This window comes from Lepidochelys olivacea (genome assembly GCF_965140295.1).
Source record: "Lepidochelys olivacea isolate rLepOli2 genome assembly, chromosome: 3".
In the NCBI taxonomy this organism is placed as follows: Eukaryota; Metazoa; Chordata; order Testudines; family Cheloniidae; genus Lepidochelys; species Lepidochelys olivacea.
In genome coordinates, this window is record NC_140413.1 from 18,147,742 (window position 1) to 18,166,781 (window position 19,040).

The 19,040-nt window shown below is 45.4% G+C and overlaps 1 protein-coding gene across 1 annotated transcript in view; it reads right to left on the reverse strand.

The window, feature by feature from the left end:
- The window catches only part of FKBP1B (FKBP prolyl isomerase 1B), a 49,590-nt gene extending 31,900 nt beyond the window's left edge, over window positions 1-17,690 (reverse strand). Inside the window, exons 1-2 of the mRNA XM_084624682.1 lie at window positions 17,514-17,690; window positions 10,493-10,540 (exon numbers count right to left, since the gene is read on the reverse strand). Coding sequence (XP_084480808.1) covers window positions 10,493-10,540; window positions 17,514-17,550 — 85 coding nt within the window. The 5' untranslated portion in view covers window positions 17,551-17,690. The remainder of the gene's footprint in view (window positions 1-10,492; window positions 10,541-17,513) is intronic.
- Between the last annotated feature and the right edge of the window lie 1,350 nt (window positions 17,691-19,040).

Genomic DNA, 19,040 nt, shown 5'->3' on the forward strand with positions numbered 1-19,040 from the left:
GATTAATCTGGGTTGCAATTTGAGATTACGCTAAATTGCAAAATGCAGATCCAAATCTCTAAATAAAAATTGACAGTTGGGGTGGGGGGTTCAGATACAAGGTTTTAACTCAGACCATTGCAGAGAGAGCAGCCAGCTAATAAATTTTAGACCTGGATTCTGGACCTCCTCCTAGAGTTTGTCAGAAAATGGAAGTTTTTCTGCAGAAAATGTTGCATTTTCAGTGAAAAAACGAACAAAACAAAAAACTGGTCATAAACTTTCAGCTGAAAACTGAATATTTCAATTGGAAATGCTACTGTGCTGTCTCATGGGAATTGATGTTTGAGTACCTCGCGCTCCATTCTCCTCCTTGGGCCAAGTTACTTGGCCAGACTACATCTACCATCATGTTCCAATCTCTCATCTTTCTGAGCTACTGTGGCACATTATGTGAGTCCTTGGCCATGGTGCATCATGGGAGATGTAATCTGGCTACGAAATCCAGCCCAGACCCAAGAATGGAGGCATAAGGCACTCAACCTACAACTCCTGTGAGGCATGGCCATAACATTTCCCAATAAAATTATTTGGGTTTTGGCCAAAAACTAAAACCTTTTCAGTTTTTCAACCAAAAGAAAGTTTTCCACAGAAAGCAGGTATTTTTCATGAAAAGTTTTGTTTCGTCAAAAACGGAATGTTGCACTGAAAAACAGTTTTGGCACAAAATTTTCAACCAGCCGTTCTTCCTGAAGTTCAGGGGTATTCAGATCCAGAGCTTTGGGTTTGGCTCTTCCCTAGCTTCAAGATACATTGTCAAGTTTTCATGCCAGTGGAGGAGTCAGACTGAATTTTTCCCAGAGTCTATGGTCAGTGTCCGCTGCTTTCAGTCACAAGTCCTGTGGGTGTGTCCTTGTCTCATTTCCAAAGCATGCTGCATCAGCACCAACGTTAAAGGGTTTGGAAGTAGCATAGGTAGCTATCACTTGGGAGATTTAAAACTAGACAGTACAAAGCACTAGCAAATGTACTGCAGAGAACAATGCTGGACTAGCAGATGGACTGGATAAACTAACATGCCTTCTCCATTGTATATTAAAAAACAAAACAAAGCTACTGAACTAACACATTACGCTGCACACACAACTCTCTCCCTGGAAAGAGGATGAGAGAAAGAACAACCCACATGAGACAGATGTTAGTCACATCACTAAATGCACTTCTGGAAGGAGCTCAGATACCATGGTGATGAGGACAGTAAAAGAACCTATATATTACAAGACTAATGAGCCAAGTCAGGAAGGGGGAGCAAGAGCTGGACTAAGAAGGTAGGCACAGATCGGGGGAGATAGAATACTCCCACCTAGATCACAGTGTGGAATCAGAGATAGTTCACAGCTGCTGTGGTCTCCAGGCTTCTGTAGTCTCTGCATTGGGTGATGGATACAGGTGTTGGCCGCTGTGTGGATCCACTGGCCCTCTGATTATATAGGTCCCCTGGCTCTGCCGAGCAATCCCATGCATGTGGTGTCATAAGGATTCTCTGTGCCATGTGATGTGCAGGGAACACGGACTTTGAGGCCAACGTTCTTAGGAAACAGTAATGTAGGATTTATAATACCCTCAAATAGCTAGGACTAAGTTTTAAATTTTCTTTGAAAGATGGCACTTTCAATATAAAGCCCCTTAATGCCATGCTGGCACTGGTTCAGTACTGACTCAGAAATATAAACAATTATGGAACTCTTTGTATATAAACCCATTAGAAATCTATTTCATTTTCGTGAAGATCAGAATCTGGAATCCTAATTGGCATCAATTATTACAAAGCTTTCAGATCCTGGCCATTAAATTTACATGAGCTAGAAATGTGCAGAGTGAACGTAATTGTGGTCACTGTAAACATGTGCAAATGGGAGCCAGCAACCCTCAGTTTGAAAGAGCAGTCAATTATTCTGCAAGCATGCGTTGCCCCAGATTAGTGCTGAGCTCAAAAAGCCTGATGAACAGAGGCCATTACTTCTTTGTTACCTTACATAAGCTCCTTTGCAACTTTTCTTGACTTAATATCAACTTATTATAGCTTTTTCATGGAATAGACAGCAGGGGGCTTAATTATTTTCTAGCAATTTAATTTCAATGCACACAGGGAGGCAGCTTGATGCAGCAAATCCTCCATGAAAGGAACTCCTATGGAGTTCAATGGGTGCTCCGTCAGCACAGAAAGACTGGTAGGCTCCAAACCGTGGAAGCAGTCTTTCAATGACAACAAAGACACTCACAGAGCAGAAAGCCCCCTTTTTTGTTGTCTTGAAAAAATATCTTTTGTCTTCTTAAATCTGCATAAAAGAAACTCCTTTGTTTTTCTCAAATGAGTTTTAAGGTTGTTGGGCTTACAAAGCAGTCCCGGAGACTGAAGTCTTCTATTTATCCATAGAACAGGCAGCAGTTAGAGCTGGATGGGAAACAGTCTTACCATCCTGCAATGTTTTTTTGAGATTTCACTAGTTTTGCTGTTCTGTGTTGGCATTATACTGAGACCATTCAAATTTCTCCCAGAAAACCAAGAAACCCACCCCCAAAATAGCCAATAGGTCAGTGGTTAGGGTACTCATCAGGAAGGTGGAAGACCTATATTCAAGTCCCTGCTCTCCCTGACTCAGATTCTTTCTTGCTCTCTAACTTCCACTGAGGACCTGAGAAACTTTTCCTGTCAAAAAATGGTAGAAGCCAACCTTTTCCTGTGAAAAATGTTGGCTTTGAAAAATTGGCATTTTCTGACAAAATACTGTTTTGTCAAAAAATCCCAACGAGCTCTAGCAGCACTGCTAGCTTCTTCTCACCGTGCAGACCAGGTGAGAAAACTCTGACCTGCAGACATCATCTTTAAGGGGATACAATGATAAAGAAGTCTGCATGCCTAATTCTGTTACCCTATTCATGTAAAGTAGTACCTAACTCTGCAAGTGATTTCACTTCAACCAATAGGACTATTGCATAGTAAGGTACCGCTCAATGTGAGTAAGGGTGGAAGAACTGGGCAATCTGAGGGTCAGTTTTATGATGTGGACCCTTTTCCACTAGGAAATGAACTGAGATTTCCAACTCAAACTCATTCCTGTAATTGTTGAAGCTATTGTATTTTACTCACACGATCTGTGTATGCTCTCTACCAGCTCAATCTTTTTTCACTTCTATCGTCTCTTTTAACATGAGCATCTCAAAACATTTTGTGAACATTATTTAGGTTTCATGACAATCCTGTGAGGCACTATCTCCATTTCTTACAAATTTCAAAACTGAGGCGCAGAGGAAGCAAGTCACTTACCCTAGGTCAGACAACAAATTGGTTGCATAGCAAGGAACAAAACCCTCTTCCCCACTAACTCCTCGTCCCAGGCTCTAGTTACTATACAACGTCTCCACTAAAATATTCCCACATATTAACTGATCAACGGTAAATGAGCAAAAGTGAATATCTGACGGACTTTATCAGAGAATCTTAACATTTGCAAACTGTGTCTGTGGGGTCTCAGAGGAGCATGTTTCACACTGAATAGCCAAAGCACCTTTTGCAATTCTGATTCACAGAAGAAAAGCAGAGAAGACTTGAGATACACTTTCACTGGGTCTCAGTTGCCACTAAGATCTTCACAATGTAAAAAGCATCCATCTTTTCAAGCCATAGCAATTTAAAGAGGCATATGACTTTTACTAGAAAATACAAAGAATTGGCAGGCATCACACCATATGAACAGACATCATATCCTATGGTACAAGATACCTTGGAAAGGTTTATAATCAATTAAGTTCCTTATAGCTAGACAAGTTTTGGTTGGCTGTAATTCAAGGCTCAGTTATATTGTCTGCTACACCACAGGGTTTATTAATGCTAGCTCTAATTTCTGTTTTCACTATCTATTCCAAAACCACCCAGCTAATTAAAGACAAAGAATTTTGATTAAATTCCTTGCTTAGTGCCCAATTCTTTTCTCAGATACACAAGCACAACACCCACTGAAGTCAATGGGTGTTTATTCCCGAGCAGGACTGGGCTAGTATCAGATTTTTGCATTTATGCTGACACAGAGCACTTCCAGATTGGAAGAACGTATATCAAGCCATACAAACATTAAGCTAAATTGGCCAGATTCTCATTTAGAAAGACTGGTGTAACTTCATTCCATTCACTGGCATTACTCTTGATTTACATCAGTCTTGCTGAGATGGGAATCTGGCCTTATGCCCATAGATCTCCAACCATTATAATGAGAATACTTTTTTAAGGCTGTATTGACTTTGGCTCGTAAAATACACAGAAAATTATTCTCTTTTTGGCAGAGCCATATAATCAAATTCCACAGAAATCTGTGTTGTGTTAAATGGAATTTTTTTCTTTTTTCATCATGATAAATTAAGCACATTCCATAAACTACCGATAATCTGCACACTATACAGTAGACTTGTGCAAGTTCACAATTGCAACCATGGCTTTCACCCATCAGAAACAAAAATTACAAAGCATTTGGTAATGTATACATAAATACAAAATGTTTGGTAACATATGGCAAAAGGAATGACAACAATGTGCCCCCAGATCACTAATGCAAGCCAAAAAAAAAAAAAAAAAAAACGACAAGAGCATCATTTATTAATTCTGCTTTAAAATTCAGGTCCAATTTGGGTAGCTCCATTGAAGTCAATAGTCAATGGAGCTGTACTGATTTACTCCAGCTGAAGATCTATCTGATCTTAAGTGTTTTAAAAAGAAACTGATTGATTTCCCAGTGGACATTAATTAGTTCTGTGACCATCAGCAAAATGCTGCTCTGAAACATGTTTAATTTCATAAATAAATAATAATATAATGTGCACTGCTTCAAACAAAAGCCTCACAGCACTTCACAAACATTAATGAACTGAGGCTTGTAATATTTCTCTGAAGTGGGTAATTGCAGTATTATCGCAATTTTACAGATGGGTAAACAGAGGTACGGAGAGATTAAGGGCTCAATTCTACCCTCAGTTACAATGACTGTGAATAAGAGCTGCCCCGCTATAATTAAAGGCTGAATTTGGGCCTAAGTATTCAAGGGTTGCTTGAAGTCACACAGCAATTCAGCAGCAGTGCCTGCCAGGAACAGGATCCAGAATTCCTGACTCCCAATCCTATGCTTTAGCTACCAGACAAAGTGTTCAAAGTCATAACAAATGTGACAAAAACTAGAACTTTTAGAGATCTTGTTTAATGGTAAGCCACACTTTCCATCACCTCCAGCTAGGGTTACCAACTGTCTAATCCAGGGGTGGGCAAACTTTTTGGCCCGAGGGCGACATCAGGGTGCAAAACTGTATGGAGGGCCGGGTAGGGAAGGCTGTGCCTCCCCAAACAGCCTGGCCCCTGCCCCCTACCACTTCCTGCCCCCTGACTGCACCCCCTCAAAACCCCCGACTCATCCAAACCCCCCGCTCCTTGTCCCCTGACCGCCCACTCCTGGGCCCTCCCACCCTTAACTGCCCCCCAGGACTTTACCACTCCCAGAAGCGGGTCAGCACGTCCCTGCGGCCCCTGGGGGGGGGGGGCAGGGGACTTTGCGTGCTGTCCACTCCTAAAAGCGCCGCCCCCGCAGCTCCCATCTAACCCCCCCGTTCCCCATCCCCTGACTGCCCAACCCCCTGAACCCTATCCACACCCTGCACCCTGACAGGCCCCCCAGGACTCCCACACCTATCCAACCCCCCCTGCTCCCCATCCCCTGACCACTCCCCACCAGAATCTCCGCCCCATCCAACCACGCCCTGCTCCCTGTCCCCTGACCACCCCCCCCCGGGACCCCGTGCCCCTTATCAAACCCCTACCCTCCTTATCATGCAGCTCAGAGCAGCAGGAGCTCGTAGCCCTGCTGCCCGGACGGAGCCAGCTGTGGTGCCCGCACGGCAGCGTAGCTGCAGGGGAGGGGGGACAGCAAGGGAGGGGCCAGGGGCTAGCCTCCCCAGCCAGGAGCTCAAGGGCCAGGCAGGACGGTCCTGCGGGCCGGATGTGGCCTGTGGGCCGTAGTTGCCCACCTCTGGTCTAATCGCACAAACCCAAACACCCTTGCCCCACCCCCTACCCCGTCCTTTCCCCTGCCCTGGCCCTTCTCTGAGGCCCCACCCCCCACTCACTCCATCCACCCCTCTGTCACTCGCTTTCCCCCACCCTCACTCACTTTCGCCAAGCTGGGGCAGGGAATTTTTCACTTCTATCGTCTCTTTTAACATGAGCATCTCAAAACATTTTGTGAACATTATTTAGGTTTCATGACAATCCTGTGAGGCACTATCTCCATTTCTTACAAATTTCAAAACTGAGGCGCAGAGGAAGCAAGTCACTTACCCTAGGTCAGACAACAAATTGGTTGCATAGCAAGGAACAAAACCCTCTTCCCCACTAACTCCTCGTCCCAGGCTCTAGTTACTATACAACGTCTCCACTAAAATATTCCCACATATTAACTGATCAACGGTAAATGAGCAAAAGTGAATATCTGACGGACTTTATCAGAGAATCTTAACATTTGCAAACTGTGTCTGTGGGGTCTCAGAGGAGCATGTTTCACACTGAATAGCCAAAGCACCTTTTGCAATTCTGATTCACAGAAGAAAAGCAGAGAAGACTTGAGATACACTTTCACTGGGTCTCAGTTGCCACTAAGATCTTCACAATGTAAAAAGCATCCATCTTTTCAAGCCATAGCAATTTAAAGAGGCATATGACTTTTACTAGAAAATACAAAGAATTGGCAGGCATCACACCATATGAACAGACATCATATCCTATGGTACAAGATACCTTGGAAAGGTTTATAATCAATTAAGTTCCTTATAGCTAGACAAGTTTTGGTTGGCTGTAATTCAAGGCTCAGTTATATTGTCTGCTACACCACAGGGTTTATTAATGCTAGCTCTAATTTCTGTTTTCACTATCTATTCCAAAACCACCCAGCTAATTAAAGACAAAGAATTTTGATTAAATTCCTTGCTTAGTGCCCAATTCTTTTCTCAGATACACAAGCACAACACCCACTGAAGTCAATGGGTGTTTATTCCCGAGCAGGACTGGGCTAGTATCAGATTTTTGCATTTATGCTGACACAGAGCACTTCCAGATTGGAAGAACGTATATCAAGCCATACAAACATTAAGCTAAATTGGCCAGATTCTCATTTAGAAAGACTGGTGTAACTTCATTCCATTCACTGGCATTACTCTTGATTTACATCAGTCTTGCTGAGATGGGAATCTGGCCTTATGCCCATAGATCTCCAACCATTATAATGAGAATACTTTTTTAAGGCTGTATTGACTTTGGCTCGTAAAATACACAGAAAATTATTCTCTTTTTGGCAGAGCCATATAATCAAATTCCACAGAAATCTGTGTTGTGTTAAATGGAATTTTTTTCTTTTTTCATCATGATAAATTAAGCACATTCCATAAACTACCGATAATCTGCACACTATACAGTAGACTTGTGCAAGTTCACAATTGCAACCATGGCTTTCACCCATCAGAAACAAAAATTACAAAGCATTTGGTAATGTATACATAAATACAAAATGTTTGGTAACATATGGCAAAAGGAATGACAACAATGTGCCCCCAGATCACTAATGCAAGCCAAAAAAAAAAAAAAAAAAAACGACAAGAGCATCATTTATTAATTCTGCTTTAAAATTCAGGTCCAATTTGGGTAGCTCCATTGAAGTCAATAGTCAATGGAGCTGTACTGATTTACTCCAGCTGAAGATCTATCTGATCTTAAGTGTTTTAAAAAGAAACTGATTGATTTCCCAGTGGACATTAATTAGTTCTGTGACCATCAGCAAAATGCTGCTCTGAAACATGTTTAATTTCATAAATAAATAATAATATAATGTGCACTGCTTCAAACAAAAGCCTCACAGCACTTCACAAACATTAATGAACTGAGGCTTGTAATATTTCTCTGAAGTGGGTAATTGCAGTATTATCGCAATTTTACAGATGGGTAAACAGAGGTACGGAGAGATTAAGGGCTCAATTCTACCCTCAGTTACAATGACTGTGAATAAGAGCTGCCCCGCTATAATTAAAGGCTGAATTTGGGCCTAAGTATTCAAGGGTTGCTTGAAGTCACACAGCAATTCAGCAGCAGTGCCTGCCAGGAACAGGATCCAGAATTCCTGACTCCCAATCCTATGCTTTAGCTACCAGACAAAGTGTTCAAAGTCATAACAAATGTGACAAAAACTAGAACTTTTAGAGATCTTGTTTAATGGTAAGCCACACTTTCCATCACCTCCAGCTAGGGTTACCAACTGTCTAATCCAGGGGTGGGCAAACTTTTTGGCCCGAGGGCGACATCAGGGTGCAAAACTGTATGGAGGGCCGGGTAGGGAAGGCTGTGCCTCCCCAAACAGCCTGGCCCCTGCCCCCTACCACTTCCTGCCCCCTGACTGCACCCCCTCAAAACCCCCGACTCATCCAAACCCCCCGCTCCTTGTCCCCTGACCGCCCACTCCTGGGCCCTCCCACCCTTAACTGCCCCCCAGGACTTTACCACTCCCAGAAGCGGGTCAGCACATCCCTGCGGCCCCTGGGGGGGGGGGGCAGGGGACTTTGCGTGCTGTCCACTCCTAAAAGCGCCGCCCCCGCAGCTCCCATCTAACCCCCCCGTTCCCCATCCCCTGACTGCCCAACCCCCTGAACCCTATCCACACCCTGCACCCTGACAGGCCCCCCAGGACTCCCACACCTATCCAACCCCCCCTGCTCCCCATCCCCTGACCACTCCCCACCAGAATCTCCGCCCCATCCAACCACGCCCTGCTCCCTGTCCCCTGACCACCCCCCCCCGGGACCCCGTGCCCCTTATCAAACCCCTACCCTCCTTATCATGCAGCTCAGAGCAGCAGGAGCTCGTAGCCCTGCTGCCCGGACGGAGCCAGCTGTGGTGCCCGCACGGCAGCGTAGCTGCAGGGGAGGGGGGACAGCAAGGGAGGGGCCAGGGGCTAGCCTCCCCAGCCAGGAGCTCAAGGGCCAGGCAGGACGGTCCTGCGGGCCGGATGTGGCCTGTGGGCCGTAGTTGCCCACCTCTGGTCTAATCGCACAAACCCAAACACCCTTGCCCCACCCCCTACCCCGTCCTTTCCCCTGCCCTGGCCCTTCTCTGAGGCCCCACCCCCCACTCACTCCATCCACCCCTCTGTCACTCGCTTTCCCCCACCCTCACTCACTTTCGCCAAGCTGGGGCAGGGAATTGGGTTCCCGGCCAATGGGAGCTGCAGAGTCGGCGCACAGGGAAGGGGAAGCGCACAGAGACCCCCTGGGCGCCCCTGCGCCTGGGAGCTAGAGGGACGTGCCAGTCGCTTCTGGGAGTCACGTGGAGCCAGGGCAGGTAGGGAGCCTGCCATATGTCCACTGTGCTGCCAACTGGACTTTTAGCGGCCTATTAAAATCTCCTGGATTGGTTTCAGTAGCCACCGTGAGATTGGTTCCGATTCCGGGAGCCCCCTGGCCAATCTGGGAGGGTTGGCAACCGTACCTCCAGCCAGCCTGCTTTGAAGAGTTGACACTAAAGATTCCCCACACCAAGAACTCACTGAATTTAATCTTAAGAAACTATACTAAACGGTAGAAAAATACCTCCCTAATGTTGAGATACACCAGTACTAAGGCCACTGTTATTCCCTTATTGTTATTATTATCAGTATTACAGTATGACCTAGCAAACTCACCTGAGACCAGGGCAATGTGCTAGGTGCTTACATACACATAGTAAGAGACAGTCCCTGCCTCAAATGGCATATAATCTAAATACACAAGACACAACAGTCCTTGGAGTAGGGGGACTAAACACCAGGTCTTCCATCTCTCAGGTGGATGCCCTAACCACTAGATTACAGAGTCATGCTCACTTTCTTTGTCCCAATGACTCTTTAAGTATTTATACACAATGGAAGAGCATCAACAGGCAACACTGAGACCCATTTAATCCCGTAACGTAGGACTTAAGTGATACACAGACTTTGTACTGCCCCCCCCTGCACAGAGGTGAATTTACCCCAATGTCTGGGATACATGCTTTTATCTTCTATAAAGCCAAAAGAAAGAAGGAATATCATTGCATCTCAATTAATGACCTCAGGGTCTGAGATGATGGAGATAGAGGGCCTGATCCAACACTGTATAAAGGGTGTTTTCCACTTGCCTTCTATGGCTAGTGTAATGGAGCAGAGAATCAGGCCCACAGTGTCATTTATTAACCATATGCTATTACACATTCCACTTAACAAAGAATAGCATTCACACATAGGTATTGTAGTTGGAGCTGCCCAGTCAAGAGTGATGCCTTCAGGAGACCCATCAGAAAAATATTAAATGACCAAGAAGGAGCAGAGGAAGGGGAAAAAATATGATCCTGAAATCTGAAATGACAAATGCCTCCCGAAGTGCAAAGCCATCTGCACAGAACATTCAGAACACGCCTCACCTGTGTAGTGTACCACGCACGTCTGACCCTTCTTTGGAAATGTCCGTCCTGTTAAAAATAGAAAAGTATATTTTTAATAAGTCTTTGATTAACCATCCTGTGTGGGAAAGATTCGCTTTTAGTAGCGGTGAGCTCAAGAGGTTAGACTGGGGTTTGACTCTAGGACTGCTTTGAGTCTGGGTGTCATTTTATCTTAGTCACCAATATTCAGGATGGGAGTGAAATGGTTTAGGATAAAAGGTCCCCTATTTAGTTTAGGAAGACATGCTTTCTTATATTAATGTGGTTTTCTCCTTTCTGTCAAATCTAGTATCTTTTCTTACTAGCTTTAAGATCTGATTTGTCCTCCTACAACTGCAGGGGGATGGCCTCTGGAAAGACATCATGAATTATAATTAAGGCTGCGATTCTTTCACGGAGGTCAGAGAAGTCACGGATTCCATGACTTTCCGCAACCTCTGAGTTCCGTAGCAGCTAGTGCAGCTGACTTCAGGGCCGCCCGAGCAGCCGGCTCCTGGGACAGCTTCTCGGGGGCCCCACGGCCAGCTGCACCGGTCACTCGTGGAGCAACCTGTGACCAGCTGCTCCAGTAGTCCCTGGGGCCAGCCACACCAGCCACTACTCAGGAGACCCTGGGCAGCTGGCTCCGGGGACCGCTCAAGCAGTGGCCGGTGCAGCTGGTCCCACGGACCGCCCAAGGAGCAGTCCTGGGGGCAGCTCCGGGGAGCGCCCAAGCAGTGGTCCCGGGGGCCGCCCCGGAGCCAGCCACACTGGCCACTACTCAGGCGGCCCTGAGGAGCTGGCTCTGGGGACCACTGGAACCGCGGCCGGTGTGGCTGGCTCCGGGGAATGCCCAAGCAGCAGTCCTTGGGCGGGAGGGGGGTGCCCTGGGGACCACCTGAGCAGCAGTGGTCCCAGAGGCCGTCCAGAAAGCGGTCCCCAGGAGCAGTGGCCAGGAAACGGTCAACCCCCAGCACTGGAGTAGGGCCTTCTCACATCAGGGGCCTCCCGGAGCAGCGGGGCCCCAGAAGTAGAGATTTAGTCAGGGGTATTTTTGGTAAAAGTCATGGACAGGCCAGCCTGTGAATTTTTAATTTATTGCCCGTGACCTATCCATGACTTTTACCAAAAAAATAAATATCATGAATAAATCTTAGCCTTAATTATAATCGTTTTTAACTTCACTTAACCTATATTTTGCTATTGTTCACAAATGAATAACATTACACTATGAAGATGTGGTAAAGTAAAGTAATGTGTTTGTATTCATAATTCCAATACTTTTTACTTAAGCCTACTTTAATAAGAACACATATAATTAGCAAGTGGCAATCGTTTTAAAAAAAAAATCCCATCTCCTACAGTGCAAATGCATTTTCAGATCTGCAGTCACATGAGATAGTAAAGCACTGATGGGTGAAGAGAGATCTTGGTAGCCGCTTGTTAAAATGTTGACACCAAGGGCAAGAGATCTGAATGATTTCCCTGTCAGTGACAACAGTTACCCCGGCCATTCTCCCACTCTATATATTGCTAAAATAACCCCTGCCAACAGGCTTGGACAGATCTATAAAGCTACAGGACAATTTTTTAGGACGTACCCAAAACCCTCCTAATAATGGCAAGTTAAAACAGACACCATTGATTTGTGTATCTGAACTGGCAGACAGAGGCCCCATGTTCAACAGAACTTTGATCCACAATCCATCAGAAGGCCCCACAGTAGAGAACAGCAGGGTCAGGAAACCAGAAATTGGGGATTCAGGTAGGAGCATAAGCTGATCCTGCCTGCCTTCTATTGCTTCTTCTGCCTGAATGTAGTGTGCTAATGTGTTGTGCATTATATAGGCTATGAGCTGAGATACCCAATAATGCATAACAAGGTAGTGTGCCAAAGCCAAACACCATGAACAGCAAATGGCAGGAGGACAGAGCCTATGATAGGCCAAGCACTGAGGCAGGTAGGTTCAACAGAGAATCACAATACAAAATGGTAGCTGTGGTGCTCTTTACAACCTATTGTCTGGTCTATTTAGATTGGAAGATTACTCCTGGAGGAATCCTGCGCCAAAAAAATTAAAAATTTTACATCAAAAAAGTTAAAAATTATGTGCACAATATTTTAAAATTCTGCAAAGTTCTGAATATTTTATTTGTCAAAATATAGTATAATCACACCATTTGCAATTATTTTGGTAATTTATTTCAAAATACCTGTAAGCAAGTATGTCTCTAACAATACAGACAACAAAAAAGATTCAGGAAATGTTTTTTGACAAATAGATTCCTTACTGGGCATATTAGCACATCTATACAGCTCCACAGCGAGCAAGAAGGACAGTCTCACACGCATGCCCAGCCCTGCTCTTCTCATCCACGTGTGGGGAAGCAGGCTCAGCCCAGCAGGATCCAAGTGTGGAGGGGCTTGGTGTGGGGGGATCCATGTGTTGGGTGAGAGGGTCCTGCATAGGGCAGGGTGTGGGGCAATCTGAGTGTCGGCAAACTTTTCCCTTAGCAGGAACTCCAGAAAGGTAGTCACATTTTGAGGAAGGATGTATTTTCCAGGGTCAGCTCGGTAGCTGACCAGCCATTCCCCTCATAGATGTGCTGTTCAGTCACCATAAGTTTGCATACTTCAGCAGCATATACACTGAGGACAGAATTGCAGCCCGGGAGCAGACACTTGCATTTCAGTTCCAGGAACAAGAACATCGGCTGAAAGAAGATGTCAGAGCACAGCAGAAAAACCTGTTTGAATGGCTGCTTTCACTAACGGCCACAAGATTGCAGGCTCCTGCTGTGCCCGCAGCATGGCATGAGTCCAGTCCACAGTACCATGAGCTGCATACCGGGAGCACTTTGGACAATTCCATGGTTGGGTGGCCCATGCAACTAGGACTTAACAGCTACTGGACAGGGCAAATCTACCCCCCAGCATACTTTCACCCCTGTGGTGACCTCCTTTCCCTTGCAGTCTGCCACACCCTGGAGGCCTCCACAGCCATGCACCGGTGAAAAGGGCATGCCACATGCACAAGGAAAGGAGAACATGCCAGCTGACTCGCAAAATTAGGGGATTTTTTGATGGTCCTGTTTGCACCATTCAGTGTTTGGTATATGCACTTTGTTTTATTACTGGTTGTGGTGTTGGTTTATTACTGTTTGGTATGCAGGCCTGCCTCGCAATGCTCCATTATTGTTATTTTTATTATGCAAATAAAGGCTTGTATTTTATTAGGAAAGTTTGTGCTCACTACATCACATCTTATAATGTGTATTTTGAATAATAAAGATAAACACAAGGTAAGGCAAAAGTTGTAACCAAACAATTTCTCCATACAGCTATGTACAGCAATCAATAGTAAATGCACTGCTCCCCCCACACATTACATTAAGAGTCATGTCATCCAAAATTCATGACAATCAATACCTCCCCCGTTCACTGTGTAAAGTGACAGTGCACCCCCTTTCATTGCATGATGTGACAGTACCTCATTTACTGTAAACATTGCTGGACAAAAACATTCATAAATGTACTATTCTCCCTCTTCCATTGGTCCATGCAAGTCCATAATGTGGGATCACAGGGCATCCCTGATTTCCGTTGCCTGTTCCAGCTGTGAGATCAGTGCACTTTCTGGTTGAGTGTACCTGTTCAGCAGTCCATTACTGTCACAGGTCCATTCAGGGGCAAATGGCCCCCCTTTGACCTCAAAGACTGTGCCCAGCAAGGCACAATAATTCAGACATCACTGACGACACTGGAATCCAAGTGGGTCTGTAGACCATGCCAGCAGGATTTCAACCTGCCAAACGCACATTCAACCACCATTCTACACCTTTGGAGAGTGTAATTAAACTTTCTTTTGCCAGGTCCTCTGAGATCAGTATATGGTTCCATAGGCCAGGGCAAAAAGGGGGTATGCAGGATTTCCCCAAAATAGCAGTGGGGACAGTAACTCCATTTATGACAGTGCCATTTGGTGGGAAGAGTGTCCCAGCCTGTCCATGAAGGTAGACTAATGACGATGTGATCCTACCAGTCTGTGCCTGTGGCCCTGCTCCAGTAACACGGGTCTATGTAGAGGGCATCAGCAGCTATACCAAAAGTCATGAGGAGCATCAGCCAGTTCAAGTTTTCCATGTCTGTATCATTATCCTCCTCTTCCACCATTAGCTCTGGCAGGTGCCTTCAGTGGGTCAGAAAACGCCACCAAAATGTCCACCAGCATCTCATGAAAGCTCTGCTCATTTCCTGAAACAGGAGCAAAAACCCAAGCAAGAAAAGTTCTTCAAATTATGACTCCTAGTTCTGACTGCTGGGAGCATGTAGATCAAAAGGACAGCTCAGCAGAATGTGTTGGTGGGCTGCAACAACTTCCTGTGATGGGCAGGGTAGACAGTCAAGTTTTCCCATGGTGCACCATAAAGGGCTAGAAAGTGGTCACATTTCAGGAGTGTGCTAGGTAGTCTGGGATGTGATTGGTTGGACTTGGGGATATAGGTAATCTGGGATATGATTGGAGCCCCGGTGTGGGGCCCAGGGTCAAAAACTCTTAACCTAAAGTCATCAATGAGTGTCAATGCTCAACCCCTGAGCTTTCAAAGCCAGGGTCTGTGAATTCGAGTCCCACTAACCCTGGACTTACATTGCAGTGTAAACATTCTCTGTCTGTACAAAGCCTAGCACAGACGGGGCCCTGATCTCAGTAGGTACTACTGTAATATCACAACTAATAACACCGCCAGGTATGATGCCAATACAATCCAGTTAAATAATGCCCCATTCAATGTGGAAGTAGAGCAGAAAGAGTGTGATACAAGTGATCGGTGGCCCATATTCCACCCTGGCATAAATTGGTGTAATACTATACCACCAAAATCAATGGAGATGCATCTTCTTATACCAAGGCTGAATTAGGCCTGAAGATGTTAAGACCATCAACTAGTCACTACAGCAAATTGACTTTTGAGTGGATTTGAGGGCAATAGTGCTTACTGGTTTTGGTTTTAATGACACTGTTTAAATCACTTGGATTGGATTAAGGTTGGCAACCAGGAGAAATCACATTTATAACTTTATTTTGAACAGCATCTTTCATACAAACCATATCGCAATACACTCTAGAGATGAATAATAAAATGGCAAGGCTAAATTCTGCCCTCACTTACACTTACAATAGGAGAACAGTACATATATCAATGGAGTTACTCTGAATTTACAGCACTATAAATTGGAGCAGAATCTGGCCCACAGAGCTAAACCATAGCAGATGAGAAGACAGTTAAAAGGCATAGGCAAGGGGGGAAATGATGTTGGTCCAACAGAGTTAAGCCAAGGATGAATTTGGCCCATTATATAGATACGTATGGCTCTATATAAGTACTGACCAGAGATTGTAGAAATCCGTTTGCCATGGAAAAATGCAAAATTTGCATTTTTAAAGAGAATCTTTAGTTTTTACATTTTGTGAAAAAATAAAAACATCTATAGTAGAACCCTGGTTATCCGATCTAATTGAGACTGGGGTCAGATCAGATAATCAGGAGAATGGGCGCGGCTCCGGCTGTCTGGCCTGGGCGGCAGGGCTCTGGCTGCCAGCTTAAAAACTGTAAATATATTTATAAAACATTGTGTTCAACTGATACCTACATATATTGTGGCTAGGAAAACTAAAGTTCAGCATTTCATTTTAATCATGGAAAAACATGGATTTTTATGTTTTTTTATTAGAGAACTTTGGGGTTTTTATCACAGAAAATGAGGGTCCCTGGTAATGACATTTGTCTTCAAGAGTTATAGGATGATGTTCTAGCACCAGAGTGGAGCAGCCACTCTGAAAAAGTGATCCCATAAAAACAAAGATTAATACACTCTAATCTGGTCCGGTCAAAATGCGAGTGCCATCTGAAGTGATCCCGACATAAATGGCCTATGGTACATGAAAAGGTTTGGAAATAAATTTAGGAAACTTTGTTACCATGCACGTTAAATGCCAATGTTCGCCACAGCCACACACACTAATCAGCAATCATTTATTAAGTTGTTTTCCACCCTCTACAGAATTTAACCCTTGCTGCTGCTGCCCCAATAATGCCTGATCGAGAGTGCGATTCAAAAGTGAACCTGCTTTCGCTGCTGACTGCTAAGGCTCACATTTTAAAGTGGGCGTGCACTGGACTATAATTTGCTCTCGTTACTAAATTACTTCACTGCACTTGGATTTATGCAGCTGTCAGCAAATGCCATTTAAATATCCCAGACTATTCCCTGCCTCTGCTGTTGCCACCAAGGGAGCCGCAGACACTGCAGCCTACTGATCCCAGAGAACCTAGTCGGCTTTCCTTCTGTTCCTCTGATCCCACAGACCTTCCCCCCAAACCTCTGATCCCAGAACCCTCAGGCTTTTACCCTCCCTGATACTAGGGATGTCACCCACACCCCTTTCTCCCCTGCAGTCTTTTATTTCTTCTTCAGATGTTGGGCACTCCTAGGTTTCCCTTCATTTGGTCTCATATCATCTTTTGATGCCGGAACTCCTGAGGCTGCAGTGATTCCAGATAACCCTTCCTGATTCTGGAGACCCTAGACTCACTGTCTTCTCTAATACTAGATCCCGCTCCTAATCCCAGAGACTCCTGAGCTTCCTCTGATTCTATATCCCCACCCCCAATGCAAGACACCCTTGTACTTCTGCCCCCATATCCATCCTTCCTCTTATCCACCTCCCACCCCCACTCCTGAAGCCAGAGACCCCTGGACTCCTTCCTCTTCTGATGCCAGAGAATCCCTGGCTCCCTCTGATCTCAGATTTCTCTCACTCTCCTGATGCAAGAGACCCTTGGGCTCCCCCTTCCTCCGAACGGAGATTCCCACTCCCCCTCCAGAAACCCTTCCCCTGCACTGGCCCTTGATCCCGGATCCCGCCCCCACGCCCAATGCCAGGGGGCTCCCTCTCTTGCGATCACAGGCACCCCAGTACCACCTAAAAGCAAATCCGGAGAGAGAGAGAGACCCTACCGTCTCCAGGGGAGATTGTCTCAATTTCCACTCCCATTATTGCACTGCTGGTCTGAGGCAACACAGAGCAATTCTTGCTGCTGCCTGGGTCACCCTCGGCGTTCAGCGGGGCACTACCCTGGCTTCCCCACGCCTGGACCCTCCGCTGAATGCATTCCCCTTCCTAGCTGACTGACAAGGAGCATCACAGCTGTCCGTCACACGCTTCCAGCCAATGCAAAAGCTGGGGTGGGTGGGGGCTGCCTACTTGGTCACCCAATCCCCCTTCTCAGCTGCACAGGAAAGGCAGGTCCCTCAGAGGGGCTGGGAGATGGGAGTGAGGGGCAGGCCTCCCAGGCTGTAGTTGGCTGGGATTTGCTGCTGCATGAAGCATTTAAGGACTTGGCACTTTAATACTATTCCCTTCCAGCAAGTACTTGTTCCTTCCTCACACAGCATATACTCCTTAAATAGCCTTGCAGAAGATGCACCCCTGTGTGCTGGGGAATAAGCTAGTGCTGTCTGCCTAGAAGAATGCACTTCCTCTGCCAAATGCATCCTTCAAGGCAGATGTAGTTCCCAATCCAGTGGTACATGGCCCCAGTACACGTTTTCATGTCTGGTGCACTCGGCTCCCATTCTCTTCCTAAAGATGAGATTCTGTGGTGTGTCATAGTGTGTCACCAATGCCCACTGCTTCTAATTCACATCTATGCCCTCTAACCGGCAGTGGAGCTTGCTTGTGTAATGTGCAAGCTGTTCCCAGTGTCTTTTGGAGCAGTCCAAGTTTCATTGCTGGTTACATCATGAGGAATCAAACGAGGAAAGGATAGTCACCAGGGATGAAAATGCCAAACATGCAGATGTGGAGGGGGATGGGATGAGGGGGTGAGGGCAGGGCATGGAATCCTTACTGCACCAAGGACAGATTGAAATGACAGTGATGTTTACCATTCATGCTCATGTCTGGCATGATGTATGTGTGTGCATGTTTACTTGTTCAAGGTGGCGGGGGGGGCAGGGTGTCTGAAATACACACTAAAATATATTTTAAATAATTTTTAAACCCTGTATTTAATCGTTAATTGTTCCCATCATGTTGGATTAAAAATTGTAAAAACCGTGAGAGATGCACGTATTTCAGATACCTGTGTCTGAAAAACTGTTTCCCCCCCTATGAGAATTTGTACATGAATCTCACTATTCCCATCAACTCTGAGGAAATAATAATTTGCTGACAATTCTCTTTCTTTGGTTCTGGAAAATGGTCTGATCATTTTTGTTTTTTAACTGGAAGAATTATGTCCTTCTGCATCAGCCTGTACTGGTCTGACATTTTACACCCGTATTTGTACTTTCTCTTAATCACTATATTTTTATGTAACTTAAAAACAGTCCCCTGAATGTCTATGTGAGTCATGTTTCAGAGTAACAGCCGTGTTAGTCTGTATTCGCAAAAAGAAAAGGAGTACTTGTGGCACCTTAGAGACTAACCAATTTATTTGAGCATGAGCTTTCGTGAGCTACAGCTCACTTCATCGGATCCGA